Source organism: Capsicum annuum, chromosome 6 (assembly GCF_002878395.1).
Source record: "Capsicum annuum cultivar UCD-10X-F1 chromosome 6, UCD10Xv1.1, whole genome shotgun sequence".
In the NCBI taxonomy this organism is placed as follows: Eukaryota; Viridiplantae; Streptophyta; class Magnoliopsida; order Solanales; family Solanaceae; genus Capsicum; species Capsicum annuum.
The window spans coordinates 200,391,593-200,418,691 of NC_061116.1; the positions used below are offsets into that span (position 1 = coordinate 200,391,593).

At 32.1% G+C, this 27,099-nt stretch overlaps 3 protein-coding genes across 5 annotated transcripts; all 3 read right to left on the minus strand.

Moving 5' to 3' along the window:
• LOC107876106 (protein IQ-domain 26) lies at window positions 1-3,709 on the minus strand. 2 transcript variants are annotated; one of them, XM_047413754.1, is made up of 4 exons: window positions 3,215-3,709; window positions 1,580-1,994; window positions 919-1,125; window positions 1-815 (listed from the first exon to the last, which is right to left on the minus strand). In XM_047413754.1, the coding sequence occupies exons 2-4, from the start codon at window positions 1,982-1,984 to the stop codon at window positions 216-218; spliced, it is 1,212 nt and encodes a 403-aa protein (XP_047269710.1). In that variant the 5' UTR covers window positions 1,985-1,994; window positions 3,215-3,709; the 3' UTR covers window positions 1-215. The 2 variants fall into 2 exon arrangements, with proteins under 2 accessions (XP_047269710.1, XP_047269711.1); XM_047413755.1 differs by lacking the exon at window positions 3,215-3,709 and adding an exon at window positions 2,636-2,876.
• Window positions 3,710-14,087: 10,378 nt separating this feature from the next.
• On the minus strand, window positions 14,088-19,251 carry LOC107876107 (hexokinase-2). The gene is made up of 9 exons (XM_016723108.2): window positions 18,759-19,251; window positions 17,594-17,744; window positions 17,322-17,504; window positions 16,617-16,691; window positions 16,338-16,493; window positions 16,136-16,234; window positions 15,904-16,034; window positions 15,068-15,149; window positions 14,088-14,660 (listed from the first exon to the last, which is right to left on the minus strand). The coding sequence occupies exons 1-9, from the start codon at window positions 19,028-19,030 to the stop codon at window positions 14,310-14,312; spliced, it is 1,500 nt and encodes a 499-aa protein (XP_016578594.1). The 5' UTR covers window positions 19,031-19,251; the 3' UTR covers window positions 14,088-14,309.
• Window positions 19,252-20,512: 1,261 nt separating this feature from the next.
• LOC107876108 (nuclear poly(A) polymerase 4) lies at window positions 20,513-26,740 on the minus strand. 2 transcript variants are annotated; one of them, XM_016723109.2, is made up of 12 exons: window positions 26,246-26,740; window positions 26,066-26,143; window positions 24,556-24,663; window positions 24,009-24,071; window positions 23,775-23,936; window positions 23,216-23,329; window positions 23,053-23,115; window positions 22,618-22,947; window positions 22,374-22,538; window positions 21,344-22,234; window positions 21,109-21,182; window positions 20,513-21,000 (listed from the first exon to the last, which is right to left on the minus strand). In XM_016723109.2, exons 1-12 carry the CDS (start codon window positions 26,351-26,353, stop codon window positions 20,976-20,978), a joined length of 2,181 nt encoding a protein of 726 aa, XP_016578595.1. In that variant the 5' UTR covers window positions 26,354-26,740; the 3' UTR covers window positions 20,513-20,975. The 2 variants fall into 2 exon arrangements, with proteins under 2 accessions (XP_016578595.1, XP_016578596.1); XM_016723110.2 differs by having other exon boundaries at window positions 21,395-22,234; window positions 26,246-26,709.
• Between the last annotated feature and the right edge of the window lie 359 nt (window positions 26,741-27,099).

Here is a 27,099-nt window from a genome sequence, read left to right on the forward strand (position 1 = left end):
TACAATTCAAGAAGCAAGATTCATTGATAGAACACTGTCAAAGAATTTACATAAGCACACCACTCTATCCTAGTACTAATTTGTCACCATTTCCTGTGAAGGATAAGCACTAGAGAAGTTTAACTTTTAAGATTATCTTCTCTATACAGCCATTATCTTATATCTATGATTCAATAACCCAAAGTTAAGGTAGGCCAATGCCAAACAAAAATTTATCAGAAACAGTACTCTTCTTGCACTTGAGAACAAGACTTTTGCATTCTAACACCACTAAAACTTGTTCTTGATGCCATTATTTCGTTCAGCGACAGCCTCTTCTTTGGCCCTGCCGGCTCTGGTCTTTGCTTTGGCGCGCTATGGGATCGTAGCTTATTGCGAAATGACTGTGTGTTAGACATGTAATTAGGAAAGTTGGCATAAGAACGGAAGTGGCCATCTCCACAAACGCTTTTGGCTGGTGTAGGTGGCGCATTGGACCGTCCAGAACCTGTAAAACGAGGGGTACTTTGTGCAGAGGCAAACTTGCATTGCTCGTCTGCCAGAAAGCTCCAGTTAACATCCTGAAGATGACGGCAATCTGGGATCGAAAGATGGGCTGGATGTGGACAGGGGAGTGGCGATGACATAGCTTGATAATGCTGCTCATCTCCAGATTCAGACATACAAGCATTGTTCATTCTACGCGACCTTGATTTAGTCCTGTATGTGTCAATTTCTACAATTTTCGGGCTTTCATCAAATCCATCATATGACGTCTCATTCGAAGTTGAAAGCCTCTTGCTGTGGAATTCATTTCTATACTCATCAAATCTTTCCTGTCAAAACCAAAAAACAGAACAAGTTAACAAATTAAGTACTCCTCAATTCTCGCAAAGTGTGACAAACTAGAACATAAACACAATGGGACTACTTTCTTACAATGGACCTCCTAGCTCGCATCTCGGGTTGGTGTCTAGTGTCATTAGTCATCGAACGACGAGCTCTTTGAGATCGAACAGCAGCCTGCGCTCTGATGAGCGCCTGCATGCTGTGAAGAGTTGCAGCAGCTCTTTTTCGGACAAGGAAACCCCTTACCAGAGCCTGCAATTTCACCAGTCCTTTAAGTGCTCTTAGTGCTTTTCTCGCCTGCAAAAAATAAAAGCCTAAATCAGATCTTGTTGCATATGAACCAATATCAAAAAACTTTTAGACAATGAAACAAACATAACATAAAACAAAAGCAAAGAAAAAACTATAGTACTTTTCTTGGGTAAATCAGCAGTTCAGTATAGTGAGGACCAAACTAATACTAGTTGGATTTAAAAGTGAAAAGTGCAAGGAAACTTCAACATCACTCCAAAGACCAAATTCAAATACAACTACAATTTCAAATTTCAAATTTATTGGTCAGCATTAATTAGGCAAGTATAAATGTAGTATATAGGTAAAGACAATAATTTCATAGACCAACATGAAAATCAAAGACAATAGTACTGCTCGATTAGAATGTTTGGAAGGTACTTTGCTGACATTTTAAGCAACCATCAAAATTTGAAAAAATAAAAGATTCAAATTTTCATGAATAAAATTAATGACTTACCAAATAACCTCTGAAAACACTTTGAATCTTAGCAGCAGCCCATTTCTCCCGCCCAGTAGTAAACATACTACTCCTCCCTTGACTTGTCAATCTCACCACTGCCACGGCAGCTTGCGCTGCGGCTACTGCAGCATCGGCTGCGGCCGCAGTGGCCGCAGCTACAGCAATTGCATGCTTGCTCTGCTCCTTCTCATTCTCAGACATGTAAGATCTCAGCCAATTAGCATCCACCCCAATGACACTCCCCGAAAAGTTCACCGTATTCTCACCAGTTGATTCTTTCGAAGACTTCCCAAAGCTCCATCTTTTCTTGTCTCTCTTTTCGGAGGAATCCAACATGCCTACATTTTCCTTGTCTTTGTTCATCCCAAGCAATCCCTTGAACCACCTCGTAGCTTTACCCATTTTCAACAAACTAAAACAAGAAATAGTAACAAACACAATGTCACGAATGTGATAAAAGAGAGAGATTTCAAACCAATACAGAAACTTTCAGAATCTTTACATGTTGCAAGCAACGAAGTGATGAGAACAGAACATAACAGTGTGGAGGAAAAAGTTACTTAATACTTAAAAGGTATCAAAACAGTATATAATAATAGTTGGGTTAAAGATTGGATTTTTATTTTTTTAGGGGAAAAAATTTCATACTGACACAACCTCGTGAAGAACTGTGAAACAAGACAAAAAGGTGTGGCAGCAAGAAATAAGTTATTTTAATATATACTACTACTGTAATGGGGCAAAAAGATTGAAAATTTCCCCCACCAAACAAAAAATCATTGAATAAGTTTGAGCTATAATTTTAAAATTGGCTTAAACTATTGCCTCCCCCTGCAGTTCAAATGAGGAATTATAACTTCCACCAGTAAGAAACTCAAGTAACTTACATAAAGCATAATCATTTTCCTGTTCTTCCCTACCCCTTACCCCCACCCACCCCAACAAACAACATTTTGTTGGTCAAAAACTCAAATGTAACAGACAAAATCATAAAGTTGTAATAATAATCACCAAAGTGCATGAAACACCCGTGTAGTTTTTTCAAAAACTAACCTTGTTAATTTCTCTAACCGCCCACTGAATAAAAGATTTTTAAAAAGAAACAAACTTTCTTCACTTTTTCTACCTTAATAATCTCAAAAATACTTTTACTTTCTCTCACTATTAGCAACTCTAAATACCACTCTCTCTCTCTCTCTCTAATGACTTTCTGGAGCAACGTGAACTAAAAATACTCATAAAAATGAAAAAAAAACACTTCACATCTGTGTCCCGTGGCAGAGCCAGTATTTATATTAAGAATATCAAAATATAAAAAACGTAAACATACAGAGAAAATGAATAAAGAGGGTTCGATACCTCTTATATATACATAAAAAAATAACTTTAATTATGTATAAATAATATAATTCAAATAAAATCTCTCGATTCTACGTAGCTCCGCACCTGCACCCACCCCCTGACACAACCCCCGTGAATTTGTTATGAATATAACAGATACTCATTATGATGCTTTCTTCTTCTTGACCCTTTAAAGTAAAACATCCAAAACATGATTTGCTAACAGACCCAAAAATAATTTCGTACTATGCATTTATTTTCATATTTACTAGCACCAATTAAAGCACTTACCAAAAATGTTTGCTGGAACTTTGATCACTTGTGTTATGTACTAGGCAAAAATGTTTGTTAATAGAAAAAAGATCCTTCGAATATGGCTCCCCGTATCAACAGCTGATATTTCATTGACTTTAAGCGATTTGTTCAGAAAATACTGCCATTGAATATCTTCCAATGAATCTTGAAATGGGTGGGGGGAAAGTAGATCTCTATGTTTTTTTTGGTATTTTTGGGAGGAGGAATAGGAGTGAAAATGAGTGCTAAGTGTGAAATGGTTTACATAATCACTCAAAATAATTGGAGATTGAAATGTGTTCGGATCGAGAATCTTGGATAGTGCGGGATTAAACAAAATAATCGTTTGAAGACGATAACAAAACGATAATAACGATAAATTGAGAAAATAAATGAGACACAAATTTAACGTGGTTTGGTCAACTAGACCTACGTCCACAACCAAAAGAGAACAACTTCACTAAACACCAACGGAACAAAAAAAAGTACAAGGATACAAAAGAGAAGTACAAAATTAGAGTAATCAAATACTCTAATATAATAACCCAAATACCCAAAAGAATAACCTCACAAAGATTACTCTCTTACAAATACTCTCTACAAAGAAGAAAACAAACACCTTTTTTAAGTGTTAGTGTTCTTCTCTAAATGGTATATTTCAAAAAAGGTGAAAATGTCTCTATTTATAGGCACAAAATAAATCTACGTTGATGTCACACACTACTTTGCCAATCAAATTTGACAAGAAAACAACTTGCATGCACAAGAAACAAATTGCATGCAATGTTGGACTAGCCAATTAAATTTGACAAAGCCAACAAATGATCTTACAAGTGTTTGGTAGCAACTTTGGTTGACCAAGTGTGAATCCAAGAAACAAAGAAAAGGTAATTAATTGGTTAATTGTTTTGAATTACTAGAATATAGGGAGTTTTGTTTTTATTTTTTAAATTTCCTATATATCCGGGGATTTTGAATTATGCAGCAGTCTATGGGATTAGAGTAAAATTAATTAAGCAGCAGCAGCCTATTTAGTGAGTTGTATTTAGAATAAAGTAAAAAATTTCTGAAAAAAAAATTCATGACACAATCAATTTTTTTTTGTATAATTTATATGATACAATCAAATTTTTTTGATCGTGAATTTAAATATCGGAAGTTTTAAGGTTTTTAAAATAAAATTTATATATTTAAAAATTACAATACTATAAAATACAATAATTAAGAACTAGAAATATTTAAAAGACATGTAAAACATCCAATCAAAGAAAAATATAGTTCATTTGTCAAGATTTCAACTATGTGACAAAAATCGAGACAGAGAGAATGTATAAATTATGAATAAATAAATAAAAATCGTTCAAAAATCAAATCGATCTATAAATCGAATCGATAAAGATGTTATTGAATTATTGGGTTAATGATTTTGTAATGATTTTATAATTATTTTTTTTTAATTAGATTGTTGGTTCGATTTCAATCTTTTCTTATAAGATTATTGGGTAAACAGATAACCCAATAAGAATATATTAAAATTATTATTTTACCCCTACTTATTATATATTGTTCTTTAATTTCTACAAACTAATAATCTATTCAATTTCTTGAACTAACATTTAATTCAAATTTGATGATTCTTGTAAATTAAAACATATCATGTATGATTTTGGGTGCAACTAAGATTCAATTTTTTTTCATGTTATTGTTACTATTTCTATTTTATGAGTCTTTTCTTATCGGTTAAATCGAAAATTAGACTGTTAAGAGCTAAAAATTGATAAAGAATATCTTATTGATTTGATTGTTGGTTTAGAATATTTAAAAATCAAAAACCGACAAATCAAACTGATAATATATAAAATTGAAGCAAATCGACCGATGCACACCCTTTACGAAAGATAAAATAAATAATAAGTATATGAATAACTAAAATTTACACAAACTAATATATAGATTTTCCAACAACTAATCACTGCATACTTCGTAATTTAATTAATCAGCTATCAAATGATTCATTAGAGTCTGGGTGGAAGATAGGGATCAAAGTTATTACCTTGATCCAAGTCTTATATTTGTCTAGAAATTTATTTAATACTATATCTAAATTATTAATTTAAAAGCTAATAATTCAAAAAGAGGTCAAAATTCAGAACTCATAAATATTAATGGCTTAGGCTCTAATTAAGGTGGTAAAAATGGTAAGTTGGTTATGACAGAACTATTGATTTCTCAGAATTAAAAGATAAGAGCTTATCTTTTCAAATTTCAAAAAATTTGTTTCTTTAATTGGTTCAGATACTGTAGATCCCATGAACTGCAACCATCCCATCTATATTACTAATAGTAGTACTAGATTTGGACTTTTATTTGAAAATAGTATTATATGATTTTTTGATTATTCTAATTATAACAATAATAAGAGAGAGTGGTAGGTCAATTATTTAAATATCTACTAATTCTGAGTGTAACCTCAAATCTTAAAGATATTCCTTCTTATCATTTTATTTGGTCTTTAAATAAAAATATTTATTTCAATTTACTTGTTTAATTTATGATTCAAGAGAAATTTATCATTATTCTTCTGATATTACTTCCATCAATAACTACATAGAATATATTCAAATTTAGATATATAAAGCATAATTTATATTGATTAAGTGTCTGTTTGGGATTATTTTTCTTTTTTTAAAATGAAAATTTTAAAAAAGAGTGTTTGATAAACTTGTTTTTTAAAAAGAAGAAGCAATTTTTTTATTTCTGAAAAGAAGTAGAAAATTATTTTTTTCATAGCAAAAATATCGAGTGAAAATCATTTTCGCTATTCAATTTTGCCTTAAAAATCAAACTCCGCACTCAACTTTGAACAATAATCATATTTCCCCATTATCCTAATTAAAATTTCAAAATGCCTATTATACCCTCTCATCATCAACTTTTTTTGTACTTCTTTAAAATCATCATATTTTTATTTTTTTTAAATTCATGTAACAATTATTTTATAAAGCATGAACATTATCTTCTGGATGAGAAATACTAAATTAAGTACATAAATTAATGATGATCTATAATGAAGTAAATTAACATAATAAGAAATTTAATTTTATTAATAATAATTAAAGGTCTAATATTTATTTTACAAGTGAAAATAGTAAGTAATCTTAACTTTATAAACATATTTCAATACAGAAAATATAAAATAAAAAATAAAAATAAGGCCGAATATTTAAAGATTATATTTATTTCAATAAATTATAATTTATGTAATACTCTATTGATGACAATCACATCTTATTTATTTATTTATTTATAATATCATTTCTTATCACTTGACTCTCGTATTAAAAATAATTGTTTTAATTTACTTGTCCAATTTATGAAATCAAAGAATTGTATTATGTTTTTTACCCTTAGTATTAAGTAATTACATAAAGTAGTAGTATAGACAAATTTAAAATTTCAAAGTATCAGTAATAAGGTTAATTAAGTAAAATGCACCTCTGTATAAAATTTTCTTAAAGGTTGTGTCATGTCAATAAAAGTCAAGTAACATGAAACGAATGTAGTAAGAAAACGATGAAATGCAAAAATATATACACACATGCATGTCCATACATATATATACAACTTAAGGGTGACTTGATTGGAAACAAGTTATTCTGGGATTAGTTATCCCGAGATAAGTTGTATCAATATATATATTTAATAATTTTTTTTACCATTGTGATATAAATGATGGAATAAATATTCTTGAGACTAACTAATACCTCTAACCAAACGCAGAATAAAATAATCATGAATTTTATCTTCAAATTATTATCATTACACCTCACACCAAATAACTCTCTAATACATATAATATTGAAATAACAAACTTAAAAAATAAATTAAATTTTGTGACAAATTTATAAAAAATATTATTTTAATTTAATGTTAATACACTTAAATAAAATACTATAAATATCTAGGTTAAGAAATATATATTACTATATAAATATCAAGAGGTATTACATAAATATAGGATTCAAATTGTAAGAGCTACGTGAGCATTGCATGGGATAAAGAGGGAGTATGATTATTATTCAATGTTGAGGGAGGGGTGGGGGAGAGCGAGGGAGGAGGGGGGAGGGGGGAGATTTTAATTTTTAAAGCAAAATTGAAGATGAAAATAATTTTCACTCCAAAAATATCCCTATCACTTACACACACATATATATAAGTTTGATTATGTTTTATTCTATGAACTATATTATTTTAGTTAATTAATTTTTGTATATTAATGTAGATAAATATTATTTAGTGGACTCGAATTATCCTACAACGGTTGGTTATTAGGATCATACAAAGAGGAGCGTTGTTATCTCTCTGATTTTAGACGTAATTCTAACTTCAGAATTCAAATGAGTCTTTCAATTTCTTTCACTCCAGTTTGACATGTATAATTGAAAGAACATTTGGAGTTTCAAAAAATAGATTTGCTCTCCTACGCTTGATACCATCTTTTAAACTCGATAGGGGGAGAGTTTGATTTTTAAAGCAAAGTTGGGGATGAAAATAATTTTCACTCCAAAAATATTCCGATCACTTACACACAAATATATATAAGTTTGATTATGTTTTATTCTATGAATTATATTATTTTAGTTAATTAATTTTTGTATATTAATGTAGATAAATATTATTTAGTGGACTCGAATCATCCTACAACAACTGGTTATTAGGATCATATAAAGAGGAGCTTTATTATCTCTCTGATTTTAGACGTAATTCTAACTTTAGAATTCAAATGAGTCTTTCAATTTCTCTCACTCCAGTTTGACATGTATAATTGAAAGAACATTTGGAGTTTCAAAAAATAGATTTGCTCTCCTATTCTTGATATCATCTTTTGAACTCAACACTCAAGTTCATCTTGTTACAACTACTTAGGCTATATATAATTTCACACGATAACACTCTACCACTAATAAAAACTTTAACTCTTATGCTAACAAAGACATCATCGCAAAGATCGCAGTAGGAGATGGGCCTTCTGATATACCTTCAGAAATATAAGACAGATCTTTTATAAGAATGTAGACCTTGCGTGATAAAATTAGGAATGAAATCATTGAGAATTTTTGTGATGTATGAAGGACTACTTATTTTTGTGGTAAATTTTTTCATATGTAGTGATTTAATTTATGGAATAATTTTTAAATTTATTTTTGTTTGATGTTTTTAAGTAATAATTATTATTTACGTAATATGTTATTATTTGTATTTTTTAATGTATGTATTTATATGAATATCAATTGAAAAATTTACAGTACGTACTTTTTAATTACATAAAAGCAAAAATTTAATTCAAATACTATAACGGATATTTAAAATAAATTTTCTCTATAAAATAATTTTAGCAGTAAAACTCTATCGATATATGTCTTTTTGGTCATTTGTCTATCAAAAACACCTCTTGAAAAAAACTATCCAAATATAATCTATTTATCGAAATCATTTTTCAAATGAATTTATCAATCATAATTTTTTTTTTAAAAGCAATTTTCTGAAAATCTATTTTATAAAAGTGTTTTTCAAATAAACAGTTTTCTAACAGCAATTTCAAACAGGCTCTAAGTTAGTAAAATAACCTATAAATATTTGGGAAAAGGACATGGGGTGTTCAGTTTTACAAAAAATGGACATAATTTGAAAAGGTGGACAAATGTAACCTGTCGGCTAAATTTAAATCCCCTTTTTAGTCATTTGGCCCAATTGGGCACATGCAATCTCTATACTCAATTGATACACTTTTATACCAAATTTATAAACAGTTATATTATATTGATATGCGTTTTAAAAAAGATAAAGGAAATTCTATGCAAGCACATGTAGTCCCTATACCCAATTAGTACTCTTTTATACCACATTAATACACTTTAATAGTACATTGACACACTTTTATACTGCATTAATATACTTTGATACCTCATTGATACACTTTTATACTAGATTAATACACCTTTATATCACGTTGATATAGTATATATACCATATAAATACACCTTTTACAGAGAAAATCTGTGCAAGCATATATAGTAATTCGTTATTCGTGAATTTGTTAACTTCACCTAAATTTTTGTGAAAATTTGTGCAAGCATATACAAAATTTATTAAACCCTAGATCTTTACTGTCCAAACATTCCTTAATTTTTTTGATTAAAAAACGAGAGATAGCAGAAAAAAAATAAGTCAAAGAGTCATTATAGTGTTAACTCATATGAAAAGAGATAGAATAATTATGGGTGGACTTGTATTTCATGTTTTTATTTTCGTGATCTCATCTTATAAAATAAATGGATGGACAGAGTGAACTTTTTTCAAATTTAAAAATAAATTAACAACATTAAAAGAAAAAAATAGCGAAAATCAAAAAAAAAAAAAAAGGAAGAAAAAGAACGTAACATGTAAAATAATTGACATTAAAAATTAAACAATAAATAAAGAAAAGACAAAAAAAAGGGGGGGTAGTAGCAACAAAAAAACCTAAATAGCTATCTATTGGAATTGCCAAATCAATGGCTATATCAGTGAAAATATTTTGAGCGAGCTAACATTTGTGTCTTTTTTTCTAAATATTTTTTCAAGGAAATGTCAAATCAACATGATTCAAATAAAATAAAACACATTAATTATTATTAGTTGATCTTTCGTTCTTAGTTTTACATGGCGTACGATTGAAAATCGTGTAATCTAATCTTAACCCTTAATAGTAATTCTTAGGCATTAATATATTTTGGCACATAGCCTAAAAAAAGATAAAAGCATGAAGTAAAGTTTGTTCAAAGGCCAAATCAATCAACTTTTAAGAACAAAAAGGACCACAGATTATATCAATCTTTTTTTAAAGATGAAACCAGAAATTTGGTTTAGCCATTAAGCAATCGCTGTCTATTTTCCAATAATTTAATAACAAATCCCTCTCACTATCATTCACTTCGATGTTTATTGTAAATCAAATATTAATAGTATTTTGGTGTGCTAAATCTTTCGTCATGTATGGAGTTTTGAAAAAATTCAAACCACAAAAATTTATTATACACAATCTTACTTTATATTTCTACAAAAAATCCTTTTCAGGACTTGAACTCGTGATTTTACTCTATGATTTCCCTTCATTGTAGACCAAATATGTCGTGAAGAATTGAGTTTATCCTCTATGGACTGTGAAAAGACCATTTACATCTAATTTAAGTTGTTATATCAAATGTCAATTTTACTAATTAATGCATCTCCTAGAAATTATTTCTCGACGAATAATCTAATTATATAAATATCTTTTATTTTGTCTAGAAGGAAAATGTTGCAAAATGGAGACTATATCTAGTTTTGGTCAATGGGTATTTTGGGTGTAATGTCCTGCTTAGCACTTAGCAAAGGCCTGAACGACCCAAATTTGGGTAGATTTAGTGGGTGTTTGGTCATGAATAGGACTCATAATATTTTAGAATATATTTTTATTTTATTTCAAGATACTATTTGTTTGATACTTTCGAAAAACGTTTTGACAATATTTGAATTTTTGAATTCACTTATCACTTTTTCATTTTTTTTATATTTTCATAATAACCAAATTTTCATAAAACTCCAAATTATTAAAATTATTTTTCACTTTTTATATTTATTAACTTTGAAAGTATATGTTTTCAAAATATTATGGTCAAACACAATTTCAGCTCTATTTTCAATTTCAAAAAATCAAATAAAGTGAGTAAGATCACAAGCCAAATTACTCCTGAGTAAGATCATATTTTTCATGTCACGAATTCTATTTTCAAATTATGTCTATTAGATTGACTATATGGATTCAATTTCTTTTTTTTTTTTTTTGTCAGGATAAAACTAACACTTCACTCTAAAATAATTTTATCGTAATAGCCACTCAAAAGTAATTACATGCAATTACTCACTAAACTAATTTCTACTTTTAGTCATTTTGTTGTAGGCTTCGTCTACTTTTCCATTTTTTTGAAAAAGTTTTTATTGTTCCATTTAAAAAAAAATATTAGCCATTTTTCTTATGAAAAAGGAATTCACCTTTTCTATTTTTTTTTTATTTCACTAGTACATTTTTAAAAAATTAAAAATGTACCAAAGTTTTATAAACATTGTATCGGTTTGGTATAAGGACGGTACGTGCATATGTAGGTTTCATTTCTTTTGAAAAAGTGTACCAATGTGGTATAAGTGTTGTATCAATTTGATAGAGGAATTGTATTTGCAGGCGTATGTTCTATCTCTTTTGAAAAAATGTATCAATACAATATAAGTGTTGTATCAATTTATTATAAAAATTGTATATGCAGGAAAGGATCAACCCAATAACTATTAAATGATATTAATTTGACCGATTGCCCATAATGTGATATATTGGTCAAATATTTGCCATTTGTTTTAAAAAATAGTTAGTGGGTGTCCTTTCTCCTTTTTTTTTTTTTTTTTTTTTTTTTCATTCGATGTTTGATAACCACGTTGAAGTCCGACTAATTTAAATTTGCGTTGAATAAGGCTTATTCGAGAATAGCGCTCCCCAACAAGGATGTGGATTCAAAATTCAGTTCAATGGTTTGTGATTCTTTGCCTTAGTCTCATCTCCGTTGTGAAACAAACCTAATATTCTTTGTCTTAGTCTCATTTTTATCGTGAAACAAACTTAATATTCTTTGTCTTAGTCTCATCTCCGTCGTGAAGCAAACCTAATATTCTTTGTCTTAGTCTCATCTCCGTCGTAAAACAAACCTAATGGACTTACAATATTTATTCAGAGTTCCTCGTACTTTGTCATTAAGTGATTCTCAATGAAAATTTTTGTGCGAAATCTTAACAGCTAATCTGATAATCCAATCAATATGAGTCCATAACCTATTAATTGATAGTTGATTAAATGATATCTTAATAATTATTTAACAATTTAATATGTCTATAAATCGATAATCAATAAATAAAATCCATATTCAAAATCGAATTATCGAACCATTCAATATGCAACTCTAGACATATATTTTATATTTTTGTGCCGTAATATAAAACAAGTTATGCCACGACCACCTAATGCCTATATTGATTACCTCGTTAGAGGCTAAGTTTAGTCAAAACATACAAGTAGGCATAGCTTAGTTCCTACCGAACTTATGCATAGAGGCAAAATTTTGATTTCAAAACTCACAAAATAACGTAAAAGGCATAATTTAATTCCTACAAAACTTATGTGGGGCAATACAAAAATTATATAAACTTATATATAGAAATTAGGTCATAAAAATACCACACAATTATTTGCATAACTTAATTCAAACAAAACTTATGCTAAGTGAGGCAAAAGTCTCTAACTTATGCCCAACTAAATTAGGTTATAGATAAGAGTGTTTTAGTCCACAATTTTTCACAAAATAAACAACAATCCAAAAATTAAAGACCACCCCGAAAAAGGATTCCATGCAAAAGCATCACCACAGGCCCTTTTACACTTTTTGCTTTATTTTTTGTGGAAAGGATAAAAATAACACCTAAAATTAAAATAATTCCCCCAAATTAGCACCTAAATTTAAAAATTCGGTAAATAGCGATTCGATAAAAAGTAATTCCAACTGAATGGCCAAGAAATAGATACCCCAGTTTCCAGCCTTCTTTTGATAGACAATGTTTAGGCATTCACTGGTTTCATCTTTGTAGGTCACGTTCTTGCCTTCCTTTTTTTTTTTCTAAATTTTTATTGTCACTGTTTTTGGCTCCTTTTCTTTTTTAAAGATTCTACTATTTTTTTATTCCTTTTAAACAATTGAGTAATTATTTTTTTCTGATTATTTTGCATTCACCAACATTATTAAAATAACATACTATTTGTTTGTTTAGTTTTACTTATTTATACAATAAAATACAATATCATATACTTTTAATAAAATACAATTGTTAAAGATATATTTTTATATATAATAATAATATAGTTTCTATATATATACATATTCTATATAATAATTATAACATTTTAATACACATTCTATACAATTTTTAACTACAATTATTATTTAGATACATATTTTATACGACTCTATATAGTTTCTACATGCATTCTTAAAATGTATCAATCTAGTATAAGAGAATATCAATTGAGTATATGAACACTACAAGTTTATCAATATAGTATAAAAGTATATTAATGTAATAAGAGTATCAATTGGGTATAGGGGCTGCATGTACTTGCATAGAATTTCTTTTTTTTTAAAAAAAAAAAAAATGTATCAATATAGTATAAAAGTGAATCAATGTGATATAAAAGTGTATCAATTAAATATAAAGATTGCACGTGTCCAATTGGGCCAAATGACTAAAAAAGGGAATTAAATTGGACCAACTGACCACAGATGTCCACATTTCAAATTGTGGATCATTTTTTTTAAAAATGGTCAGCCCATGTCCTTTTCCCTTATTTTTTTTACAAAAAATCCTAACTCCCTAAACATATTACAAAAATTTCAACATATACACAGAATGTTATTTATATATCGGCTATATTATGGATATTAATAGAGAGAGAGTAAAGTAATTAAAAAAGTGGGAGAGAATGTAATTATTTGGATATTAGTAGAGAGAGAGTAAAGTAATTAAAAAAGTGGGAGAGAATGTAATTATTTCTAAAAGGGTTGGTATTTATGTTACTTTTATCCTTTTTGTTGTGGTCGTAACCCCTTGTCCATGGGACATAATGTGTATTTTTATCATAATATCTCAATATGTCCGAGCATGACTTCAATTTCTAAAAACGTATACCCTACTATGTCTATGTTCAGTTGTTAAAGATTAGTCAATTTGAACGGCAAAAAATTAAAGAGCAGAGTTAAAATTTTTATGCATATGATTTCATTGCATCCTTTTCCAGAAGAAATAAGTTCAGGCATTCCAAGGAATGATATCCTAAACTACAAACCAAGTACAAGTGCTGGAAAATTCTCAAAAAAATTGGTAGAAGAACCAAAAAGGAGGAGAGAAAGGAAAGGCTGGAGAAAAGCATAATATAAAAGGTAAAGGGAATTCTTCCTCTAGATAAATATCATTTTGATCATTTTCCGGACTTATCTTCAACATAATGGGAGTTAGCGGCTGCAAGGAGTGCGGCGCCAATGCCAGAACCATCATTCGCGTGCTTGAAAACAATGCTTGTTGACATTTCCACTCCAAGCAGTTCAACCAAAGTGTTCTCCAAGCATTTACTGTATTCTGTATAGTGCTCATACAATCCACCATCCATGGCTACGACGATCTTTTCTGCACCACTTTCTCTGGGCGTATCCTTTCCCATCTTTTTGACAATACCCAAGATCCCAGCTGCCGCAAGTCTTGCACCACGTGTTGCAACAATATTACATAGCTCAACAACTAATCTCCTCGTCTTCAAGGAGGTATTGGATATCTGAAATAGGACGAAAAAAATATCTAGTTTTAATTCATGTTGTATCAAATATCATGATGTCAATGGCCAACAGTAAAACTAATTGTCAAATATCAACAATTTGACTTCCCCTTCCTTGTGACCCAAGCTACTCATTTGATTTATCACCATCAGAATTTTAGTTACTTTTTTCTGTTTGCAGAAACACTACTCTAGAAAAGCAAAGCAGTCCGAATCAAAGCAAGACCAAAGAAATGATATTGTGCAAACTTCTGTAGAAGAAATAATAAGCCACAACACATCAATTGGAATAGGAGAGAGTAAGAAGAGGCAGAATAAGTGAACTCAATTAATCGAAAGACATTCTTTTTCAGATTCTTTTTCTTTTATCTTTAAGAGGTATTGATTATATGGCGAAGAGCTTATACCTCTAAGATATCCTTCAACTTGTCACCAACAACTCTCAAATCAGAAGAAGTGTCGTGATGCATAGCGGACATTTCAGGTGTCCTGCATATAATTTTTTGAAACTGTTATCAGAGCATCTGGTTGAATATAGAAAGGGAAACAAGACCGACATCAAGCTGGCATTCAAATTCCAAAAACCGAGAAAGGATAGTGATCCATTAAAAATCTCACTTCATAAATCTCAAGGCAACTGCTATCTCATTGTTCAGTACTCTTTTTATTTTCAAAGATCCATTATCTGGAGTTGATTGACCTCAAATATAATATGTAAATAAGCATGCTTTCCTCAAGTACTTTAATTGATCAATTAGCATGCCTGTTCAAACTTTAGAAATATCATATTTCTACCGTATACATCGGTTGCATATTAGTTATTGGATGGAATCATTTTCATTTAACTCCAAAGGTAAGAATAAACAATAGGATATACAATTAAGTGGATAGGAGAGAGCTAAAGTGCACTTCCAAGCAACTCAAGTATATTTTAAAAAAAAAAAGGCAACTCAAGTATCGACAATTAAACTTGATATTAATTGTGAGTTGTTTATGACCCCAAAGCAACTATGTAAAGCACCCAAAATGCAGAAGCTCATAAATTCATGAACAGTATTATAATACCATACTGAAGGTTGATCAACTGAAAAACAGACCAAAAACACAAGAACATAGACAAATTCATTAACATGAGAGGACAAATTCATTAACATGAGAAGCACTGCCTAGCAGTTGTTTAGGCATTTAACAGTGTGTTTTGCACAAAAAGATCGCTAACAATTCTTTAGTTAATAAGAAGTACCTTAATACGAATGAATCCTTGAGTTTTGGAGGGACTTCATCACCGAAAATGCCAGCTTCTTCAGCCATTCTAAGTAGAACTCTGCGTAAAATTTCTCCCAAGTACATGCCAGAACAGATCTTCTCAAATAACTGTCAGGATAAATAGATATATCGCTCAGGTTTATCAAGTTAATTGCAAAATTAAGATTATCCTAAATGATCGAAACATATATATATGGATAAATAATTACCTGTTCACCGGGATTCAAACTATCGGTATCCATTGCATGATCATACTCTGTCAAGGAAAGATGGGATGATCTAAAGTTGCCCCATTCCATATTGATCACCTAGAAAGTAATATAGAAGACCTTCAACAACTATTCCACGGTTCATCTCAAACAAGTGAAATAGAGACAAAAAAGATCAATAAACATTGAAAAGTTCCCAAACCATTTCTCCAGATTTAGGCAGAGGACCGTGCCATTTGGGAATTGCCTGAGCCCGTTCCACATATGCTGCATTGGTCCCGGTGCCTAATATCACAGCAATGGATACATCCTTATCAGAGTATCTACCACCAGCCAATGTTCCAACAGTATCATTCACCTTTCATCAACAAAACTCAAAATCAAACTTTTACCACTAAGCTAGGTACCTGTACATACAATTTATCTTTACAAACCCCCTTCAAAAAGAGTAATATTACTGAGTGGCACCATAGAAACTTACAAGTGCTGTCACCCTCATATCAATTCCTTGTCTTTGCATTGCTTTTGTCAGTTCTGAAACAACATCTTTGCCAACCTGTCACCCAGTAACTATGAGAGCTTATTTTTTCAGTTCATTAAATCTGTAAGACAAAAATTTAACCTGGGAACAAAGTTACTATAAGAAGTTGTAGTTGTTTTAATATCATCTGCAGCGACTTGCTTGAATTTACTTCTCTTTACTTGCAAGCAATAAGAGTACCATCAAAGAACAAATTTTAACTTCAATGTTTTCCATACAGGAAAACAATGCATCAAAGTTAAGCAGAGTTGATGTTATTCTAGCTCATCAAACCCATCAACCGAAATTAAGACAAAGTTTCCAAAACCAAACATCTAGAATAGGAAAAGCATATGTCTGATTTAATTTGAAACTACTTCAAAGTTGTCTTCCTGAAAAATCGAACTTCAGCGCCAGATCATTACACAATATACATGAAAGGAACCATAAATCACCAGGCTGCATCCAATCAAACTAACTAAAACTATCCAACTTATATATCTATAAGAACTAGCAAAAGGTCCATCGCAACCTAGTTGAAAAGAACATAAACAAGCTGCGAGTGGATGGTTAGAACTACATCCAAGCACAAGCACCTTCAAGTTAATGTGCACAGTTGCTTAAGAAAAACAACAAAGAAGATGCAGTTGCAAGGGAAATGGATACCGTCTCATCAATGGAGAAACCTTTTGTCCACCTGATAAGAGTTCCAGAATTGATTGAAGTCTGCATTATCGGGAACGAGAAGGTGAAGCCTAGTTCTCTTTGCCTACCAGGAGGTGGATGAAACTTTTCTTCTTCTTCACCAATAAATCTTGCAAGTTCTGCCGCAATATAGTCAAAAAGTGCCTGAAATCATATGAACTTCAAAAGTTCAAAAACCATGCAAAACTAATAACCAAAACAGTGCAACACTTTGAGTGGACAAAAATACTTACTTCTGAAGTTCCAACCATCAAATTTGGAGGAATTGATGCCTCTGCGAATTCTTGATGGATAATGCCACCATCTTGTCCCCCCAATTGCACCCGCATTACCCGGAAATTTGTTCCACCAAGATCCAATGCATAAAAGACTCCTGCTTCATCGCTGAAAATAAAATTTATCAAAGAAAAAAATATTAACATATTTTCCTTTACAAGGATATAGTACAATCACTACATAGAATATAATTAAATCACCCCTCTCTGCATGCATTATTTACAGTTCTTCTTAATAAAAGTAGCAGTGTCTAAAAGAACAGTCAAACAAGAATACAGGAGAGGGAAGAAGCTTCAATGCATTGATCGTAACATCGTAAAGATATTCACTTTGATCCTATAATCAAAAGATAATACATTCCGACATGAAATTTGACACAGAAGTACAATCAAAACAAACATAATGTGAAGAGGATGTAGCAACCTATACGCTGCACCATAATCCGTTCTGATGCTTCAGATGAAACTCAATGAACCTTATTTTTCTGAAAATTTTCTAGATTACTCAGCTAGTTAAAGCACAGAAAACACATAAAACAAGACCAGAGGAGAGTCTTGTGAACGCCACAATACAAATACAATAATTGATATCTGCATAGCATTACTTTCACGCGTAAAAACATTCAAATTAAACCATAAAGGATTAACCTTTACAACATTTTCAGACAGTCATCATCTATAACTTTATCTAAAACACATCAGATACAAACTAATCAAAAATTTTAATCATTTCTCCAATAAATCCTAACATAACAAAATGATCCGACATTCCCCCACCCCCCAAACAAATGATCCAAATTCTCCCTCTCCCAATTCATTTCACACTAGTAATATACAAGGAATCAATTTAAAAATCACACCTTTTTTTTTCCAATCACTTTTCAAAATCACCATTTATAGTACTCCCTGTTTCAATTTGTCTGGCCTAATAAGAAAATTTTTGAATCTTGTGGGCTTACATTAAAAATTTATTAAACGTAATAAAAAATCTTTTAGCTCGTGCTCTTAAAACATGACAGTTGAAATCAATGAGTTACTAAAAAACGAAAATGATCTAATTCTTTTCAAAACAGACTTTAAAAAAAAAAAAAAAAAAGTAAACAAAGGTCAAACAAATTGTTACCCAGTAGGTAGATTATCGACATAGCTAATAAGCATTTTGAGCTTACTGCCTCCTTCAGAGGCAAGTCCGGCGTGCATCTCCACCGTCATGGCATCCGCCACTTGCTTCAGCTTAGCATCTGGCGTGGCACATTTCTCCTCAAATTCCTTAAGAATCGCCCTTGCACGTGTCCATTTGCTCGATTTCTTCATACGGTGGCGTGCCACCAGCGCGGCCACAGCAACCACCGTCGCCGCCCCTACCACAACCGCACCCACCGTCGCCTTCTTCATCCTTAATGATTATTATTAAGAGTAATAATTAATTATGTGGGTTAGTTATTAGTTATAAATGAGATTTAGATCGATAATAATTAGTGAAAAGGAAGAACGAGAAAAAAGTGGGGAAGGCATTTTATAAGGTGAGGGAATGAGGGAAATTCGGTAGTAGACTGATGTAGCTGCCATAGTTTCTTCACACACATAGGGCCATTTGACTCTATAAACACATTATCAACACGTCCTCTGCTTCAACTTTATTTTGATTTAACGCAAAATTTAAACTTAAAAATATAAAAAGTCTAAATATATCAAAATCGTATTAAATATTAGTAATAATAATAACATATTTAATATATTATTATTGAGTGAAGTCTGAAAAAAGTAAATATATGTTAGTACATATCACTACCTTAAAGACTTGTCAAATATATGGATGTATTAAAAATATCTTCTAATCACGTGGTTTTGAAAATATTGGAAAATTAAAATTAGAAAACTTTTAAAGAAGAAAAAAGTTATTCTCTTTAAAGCTGTTAAAAAAAAGTAGACTAAATAGATTAAAATGAAAGGGATGTTATAATTGTATCCTCGAGTAAAATACTCTTATTGTAAAAATATAAAAGTTTGTTTTGATAAAAAAAAATAAGATGAATCAATGATTGAACTAAGATGAAAAATAAATGTTGTAATCTTAATATTTTTTTTCTAAATGAAAAGAGTAAGTAATTAGTATGTTCCTGAGGAAATGTGATCTTTTGACTAATCAATTATTTCTCCTTAAATATTATGGTAAGGGTGGAATTTTAGTGGAAATGAGATCTCTTGTTGTTTTTCACAATGTGATAAGAAAAATGATTTATTTTTTTTTAATTTTTACGTATAAAACAAAGATTCCTAATATGTAAAATTGAGATAGTCCGTAAAAAGACAAACTAAAAAAATTATGAAAGGATAGAGAATCATTTTAACCGAACTTTTGGGAGTAGGACCAAAATTTAATCTATTCTTTTCTACCATATCATCAATAGGACTTTGACCATTTACTTTTGACCAATTGACAAATTATTTTGACCATAGCCCAAGTTAATTCATCTATAAGTTTGTATATCAAAACATAGGGAAATAAATTTATAGTCGTACTAAATAAAAGAAAAATATCTTTTAATTAAATTTGATAATTAAACAAACTATAAAAGAACAAACAATGATTACCCAACAACTTTATGTAGTTCTGATAAAAGACAATTTGTTGGTACAAGGAATGAAGTAAGTCCAACCACGATTTAATTGATCAAATGTCTTTAACACTAACAGCCATGTGTTGGATGAAAGTTTTATGAACGAGGGAAACAAGTGAGTGAGGAATCCTCTTTCCTGCTTTTATTTTTCTTACTTCGAAAGTAGCTGCTCGGCAGTTTCGTATATAAATCAATTCCCAAGGATATTCAAGATTTTAATTTTAATTCTCACATGCACACAGAGAGAGGGGGCGAATTGACAAAGATGCAAACTGAAATATGTTGGTCAATAACTGTCGTCGGGTTACAAATACAATTAAAAAGGAACAAATGTACTGTGAAATCAACCTTTCACATAAACCCAGTATACCTAACATTTCCATTGACCCACTCAACCTTAGCATCGTCTTCTACTTGTTAATTCCCCCCATTTTTTTATATATATATTTTTTTATTTTTTTTTTGAAAAAAGAGATCTACTGAACTGATGCATGAAGAACAATCTTCTTCAATAGCGTCCCTCGTATTTTCACATAAACTGAGCTGTACATGAGTCCACACGACTGAACTCTTCGCCGGAATATCAGGACTCTCTCCCAATGTCGGACTTACTAGCTGCCTGGAAAAGAAAAACAGAGCGAAATGACAGCTAGCAAGCAACGTTATACTTACCGTGTTGAGCTGGCTTTTCATCCCTCAAGGATGCGACTCTACTTCTTTCAAGCTGTTGACGTAACGCTAACCCTACAAGATAAAACATTTAAAAAGACAACAAAATACAGCACCTTTAAAGACGAAAGAACTGATATATAAATCAAAAGGTAAGAGCAAGTATCAAACCGCGGAACATGCCTTATAGAGGATTTCTGTACAGATTCCGATCCAACGCTATCCAGAGATGTTAACACTCCACGTGCAGCTTTTGGCTTCATAAAACACGGGAAAAGAAGACTGATCAAAGGTCAGAACCATGAAAATTGCAATAATAGTACGGCGCTTATGGCAAATGAGCAAGAATGGAAGCACAAATGAAATATAAAATCAATGACGTCAGAGAGAAAAGAGGCCAAATGAACTTATTCAAAACCTCTAACTCCAGCAACGCATCTTCAAAATATCTGGAACCATTTTCACATACATTATTCAATAGTGACTTGGAATCCGCGGTGTATAGATCACCCTGAGAAGAACAGATAGAGTTGCAACCAGTACTGTCCACAGCACGGCCATCGTGGCTGAGTTGGAGCAATTCATGCACTGGATCGCCAAAGGTACCAGCTTCAACAAGGTTTGCGACACCACTAGGACGGTAGACGGATCCAACAGCACTTTCCTCAAATTGTGCTCCTCGTGACTTAGTTGATTCAACATGGGCACCTTTGTCCAGAACAGCAAACTGCACCTTATCATTTGTAAAATTATTTGAAATTTCTTCACTTTTTCTATTCCCTCCAGAAACTGTCGCGGAACGCTGTTGTAACAACATGCCACTTTTCTGACCAACAATTAGTTCAGGTGAAGATGAATCCCTTCTTGGAGGACTAATTGATGGCCTTTTGTCCCGGTTCTGTTGATTCTCTTCTGCACCTTCAAGCTCTTTTTTCCTTTTCAAACCTCTTTCTCCGGAACTTGATCTGCATATAGTAGAGGAAGGTTTCTCTGCCAGCTGCCCACTCATTGGCCTTGGTGTTTGGTTTCGTTTATAACCATCTGGTAGAACATAAGAGGGAATCTGCTTTCTACGAACATGGGACACAAACATTTCCATTCCTGGTTTCCAATACATATACATATTTACTTGGTGTCTAAATTCATCAACTGTCCCACGAATATCAAATTGCTGGCCATCTTGAACTAACTCTCCCCGTCCCCTCTGCAAACCCATGAAGAAGGCACGATGTGCACATTGTTTGGACTGGTCCACACACTCATGGGGATAAGGATGGCACTGCAGTTTACCAAATGTGTCCCGCTCAATCTGCAAAGATACAACAAGAATCTTAAGTAAATGGGAAACACCTGCTTCACTTGCTACCTTCACTTTTTTCTTCTGTAGAGGCTCAAACAAAGGAACCAGAGCCTCCTCAGTGTCACTTAAAAAAAGTAATAGATGCTACCATCAAAGTAAGCTGTCTTAGCCGGGATTCGACCCAGCCTCTCCACACAAGCAAGTCATCAGCATCAGCTGCAACGATGTCAACTTGCAAATAGTTCTTGTAGCTTTCAAAGAAAGGATACTTCTCAAATAATGCAGTCCACTGGGCTTTATTCAGCTCAATTTCCTGATATGGGAAAGCAAAAGGAGGTAAAGCCCGTACTAGCTAAATACCAACATAAATCACAGAGGGGAATAATTCATACCTGACATATGTTATTCCCGAATTCAAATTGTTCGGTCATAACTCGAAGAGTACTTGCAGACACATTGTAGCTAGAGTTCATGCAAGGATAGGCAGGTGTAATAATTGGCATTTGATGTGTACGGTCCCAAGGGTTTTTACGTGGATCCCAGACAGAAAATCCTAATTCTTTATCCTCTATTTGACAAAGCATCACAGGATTTGGCCAGCGCCATTGTGTATATACACGGAAAAAACGAGAAACCAGCATACTCGGAACAGCATTTGGATAGAGTTGGCAAACCCGAGCAACCAGAAGAGCCCAGTTCACTCCACCAAGAAATCCAGTCACCTAAAAAGAGAATCCAAAAACGAAAAAAAAAACGATGAGTCATGGAAAAGGGAAAACATTAATTAAGCCGGAGAGGAAGGAAAATAAAGAAGAAAGTGAACCTACATTTGAATAAACACCACGCTGTTTAGCCCAAAACTTTAAACATCGAAGAGTGGTCCGGAAAAACTGCATTGCAGAAGACAAAATAAGATATTACTAATCAGACATAGAATATTGAAAATATTCATTCTCCCTCTGGTTTCCTTTTTCAGTAGGGGATCATCACCTCAATATTTGGAACATGTTTAAGGATTTTATCTGCCACCCTGCAGCCATTAAGGCTCCTTACAGTTGGCTCATCAACGTTGCATAACATGGATTCACTGGAAATGTCCAAATCCTGTCCACGAGATGTAAAGAACACATCAGGTATACTGCTACTAGTGGTCTACGCAGCTGATTGATGCCATAAATTGGATGTCAATTCAAGTTTGAGAAATTAGAGCATTCACGTATCCCATCCCGTCTGGACCCCCCATGAATTGGTAAGCTCCAAAATGGTCAGGTCACCATGGAATATAACAGATGAAGAAATTCAAGAATGTAAAAGTTCTTGGATCCAGAGAGAGTTAAGCTGAAATTCACAATGCTGCAGATGAAAAGGATTAAGCATACAGAGTAGAAGCAAAAGTCTAGAAGAAAATCAGGGCTTCTTTTCAAAATAAATGTTGGTGCAGGGAGATAAATTTCTTCTGAAACAAAGTCGGATCTCTAGAAAAAATCTCCCTTTTTTTGGGGAGAAACCAAAAGGAAATGGACAGCTATCACAAAGAGACAACACTTACATGTGGTACAACCAAAAGAGAAATGCTTGCATAGAGAAGATCAATTGAGATCCCATCAAACTTAAACTTCATAACAGGGACATGTGCATCTGGAACTGGTTGTAGTTCAGTAACTTCTTCCCTCTCCGCTAAAATATTATGCAATACCAAAAAGAAGTCCTCCTGGCAAACAATGTCAGCATTAGATGCTACACCAACCGAGACTCAAAAAGAAGATGGTGAAACTAACACGACCTCTCGATTCACGTAGGATGGTCCAACACATAAGGTGTCTATGTCAGCTCCAGGACCATGCACCTACAAAAAAGAACCTTATAATTAGTTGAATATCGTCTTTTAGGGACAAAAAAACATGAGGTACAATTGAGTAAACTACTCTCTTGGGATGCAAATTGAGAATAGTAACAGAAAGAATAATTGTGTAATATGATCAGTTTGGTTGCAAATTCAGAAGTCTGTTGAACAAGCATAATGCATGAGATCCATCAATTTAAGACCCACCACACCATCAATGCGACACAAGCTTGTTTTTGATACTCCTAGTTTGTGTGGCATATTAGCACCAATTTGACCAAAAAAACTGTGATTATTAAACCATATAATGAATTTCACACTTTGTGAAATAGTAATACTAAACTCTACAGACCTTGCTAGCTGGTGAATATGGAATAACGTTACGACTAATTTTAGGTTTGCATTGATATTATTATCCGTCATGCATTGATAAGAAAAACAGATAAGCTTATACTGTTCAAGGAAACACCAGAAAGATATTGCTTACCCCAAGTCGATAAGAACCAAAGGTTAAAATGACAGCATTTGCATCCTCGACCATCTGATTGCTATACCCTCTCAGTCGAGTAAGATCTTTCACCCAGTCCTTCACAATCTAAAAAGGGAAAGAATAAAAAGCGTCACAAAAGACCGGGTTGAGCGAGAATACAAACAAACTGTATGAAATGAAAAGGAAAAGGGAAGGTAGCAAATCTAAAGCTTAGACTACACCTTCCATTCTTTTTCCATGATTTTGAGGGCCGAGGGGTAAACGGAATCCTATTTTAATTTCCTTCATTAACCAAAAAGAAAAATCGGAGAAAAAAAGCGCTATCAATCCTTACCACAATTAAAGAATATCAATACATTCCCTTCATCTTTCTTAGAATTAACCTATGAATGCCATTGAGAGGGAGAAACGAAGCAATTCTCCCAGAATGGCCTAACACAAAACTTTTCGTTCATCGAGTTAGGTAAACAATCCCAGCACCCAGTCAAAAGAACAGGAAACTCGGGAACTATTTGAAGTAACAGCAAATAAAATTGAAAATAATTGGTGACCAGAAATTTAACTTGCTTAGTAAGAAAACAGTGACATTTAATACATCAAATGTTACTTCAAACGCAGTGAATAATAAATTAGTGCTGAAACAGAGACTAATAAATTCAAACAGGGGAAAACAAGGAAGCATCAAATGAATGGTCAGCGACTAATAACTGCAAATGAAAGGGGGGATATAATAATATCTACTCCACAAAATCCAGTAATATAAATTTTTTCCCAGAAAAGCACAGCACTGATCAGTTCTCTCTTCGCTGAAATCCAACTGAGCGTCCGATAGTGACCAATCAAAAGTGCATGCAGTCACCATTAACATCTTACTCATGCCATGTACAGAATTATACATGCTTTTTCTCACTGCTCCTGCCTAGACAGTCAGCAGGCATAATGTTCTAGAACACCCAAAAGGCAAGAATCACGAGTCCACAGCTCTTAATGTACAAAACAACTAAAGCGAAAAGTTGATCCCAGAAAATCTAAGTCGGCTATATGAATTCTCAGTACCCATGACAATTTCCAATTAAATACTAGAACACTTAAATTCAGCATTCATTGGAAGTCCACTATCTCTAAATCATATGTTACTTGACATCAAGGCCTCAAGTCTTAACACCGTCATACCTAATTCTTATTCTCTACCTTGCCACTTCTCATATTTCATCAATATGACAAAGTAGCCCAAAATACCAGCCTTTACAGTTATGCTATATCAGTCATAATGAAGGAAGGATATAAAGATAATAGGTGAATGCGTTTGTAACTGCCCATCCAGCTAGTGATATTGTCCCCTCTGGCCCTACACCTAGGTGTGCGTAGCATCTCGTGTTTTGCTGATGTGGGACTTCTATCCTAAGCTAGGGTGTCACTAAGTCAATCGACTACGCATCGGTCATAAAAATTAATTAATTTGGTAATCACAAAAACACAAATGAAAAAAATAAGGCACTGGAGTTACCTGCTTTAGCTGGCAAAGAACTTCTTCTCTCTTAGCAGCCTCCTCAGCACTTTCATATAATCCAGCACCAACCAAGAACTACAATTCACAAAGTAAGCACATCAAAGATATACAAATTAAATCACAAACAACAACAACAACAACCAAGTAAACCAAAAAAGAACCTTACAAAAAACAAACCTTTTCCAACTCTTTAGTACGTTGAATATCAGCCTCCATAGGCCCTGCTAAAGACAAAGGTTTTGTCACCCCATATTGCTTGGGCGGTGGCAAATTGGAAACCCCCATTTATTAAACAGCACAGAATCAAGAATCTTGTTCTGATAGAACAATATAAGGACCAAAAGTGATCAAATTAACCAAGAAAAGGATTAAAAATTCGAAATTCAAATTCTTAGAGAGGTAAAAATTGAATTTTGAGGGTGACCCAAAGGGTAAAAAGAGAAAAATATGAAGAAAAAAGGGGGTTTATAGCCCAAATAAGAAAAATATAAAAAAGAAAACCTAGATCTATAAGAAGAAGAAGAAGAAAAGGGGCGGGTTTGTTTTTGTAGTGGAAGAAAGATTTGTTTTTTTTTTTTTTTAATTTGATAAAGGAATAAAGGTGGGTTAAGCAACGTTTGATATTTTTTTCTAGGTTTTCTTAGACAGTTGGCAAATTGGACTTTGGTTAGTGCGTTGGAAATTATTAATCACCATAACTTTTTCTTTCTTCACACTTGATTTTTATATATGAAAATGACATTCAATTTGCACTTGAAATAGTCCAACTTTCACGCGTATATATACACGATTTATATCATTACATTATAAGTGAAGTAGAGATGAGAAGATAAAATTATTTTCGATAGATTTATGATTTAAAATAAATATATCTTTGAATAAGAAAAAAATTGCATCTAAGACAAATATTTTTTGATACGAAAAGATAGACTATAATGCATGTGATGCAACTGTGCCTTATGTTGGATTTTTTTGTTTAAATTAAATTATTGATAATAGATTTTTTAATGAAAAGATATCTTTTAAATTGA

What these genes read in the sequence shown, in the direction of transcription:
- LOC107876106 (XM_047413754.1), bottom strand. Translation starts at nt 1,984, where the DNA reads ATGGGTAAAGCTACGAGGTGGTTCAAGGGATTGCTTGGGATGAACAAA. An exon ending in GTGTTTTCAGAGGTTATTTG is followed by an intron (nt 1,126 to 1,579) that starts GTAAGTCATTAA and finishes TATTTTTTGCAG; the next exon opens with GCGAGAAAAGCACTAAGAGC. An exon ending in TGCGAGCTAGGAGGTCCATT is followed by an intron (nt 816 to 918) that starts GTAAGAAAGTAG and finishes TGGTTTTGACAG; the next exon opens with GAAAGATTTGATGAGTATAG.
- LOC107876107 (XM_016723108.2), bottom strand. Translation starts at nt 19,030, where the DNA reads ATGAAGAAGGCGACGGTGGGTGCGGTTGTGGTAGGGGCGGCGACGGTG. An exon ending in TGATGGTTGGAACTTCAGAA is followed by an intron (nt 17,505 to 17,593) that starts GTAAGTATTTTT and finishes ATATGATTTCAG; the next exon opens with GCACTTTTTGACTATATTGC. An exon ending in GTTTGAATCCCGGTGAACAG is followed by an intron (nt 16,035 to 16,135) that starts GTAATTATTTAT and finishes TTATCCTGACAG; the next exon opens with TTATTTGAGAAGATCTGTTC.
- LOC107876108 (XM_016723109.2), bottom strand. Translation starts at nt 26,353, where the DNA reads ATGGGGGTTTCCAATTTGCCACCGCCCAAGCAATATGGGGTGACAAAA. An exon ending in GTACTAAAGAGTTGGAAAAG is followed by an intron (nt 26,144 to 26,245) that starts GTTTGTTTTTTG and finishes TGTGAATTGTAG; the next exon opens with TTCTTGGTTGGTGCTGGATT. An exon ending in CTCTTTTGGTTGTACCACAT is followed by an intron (nt 23,330 to 23,774) that starts GTAAGTGTTGTC and finishes TCTCGTGGACAG; the next exon opens with GATTTGGACATTTCCAGTGA.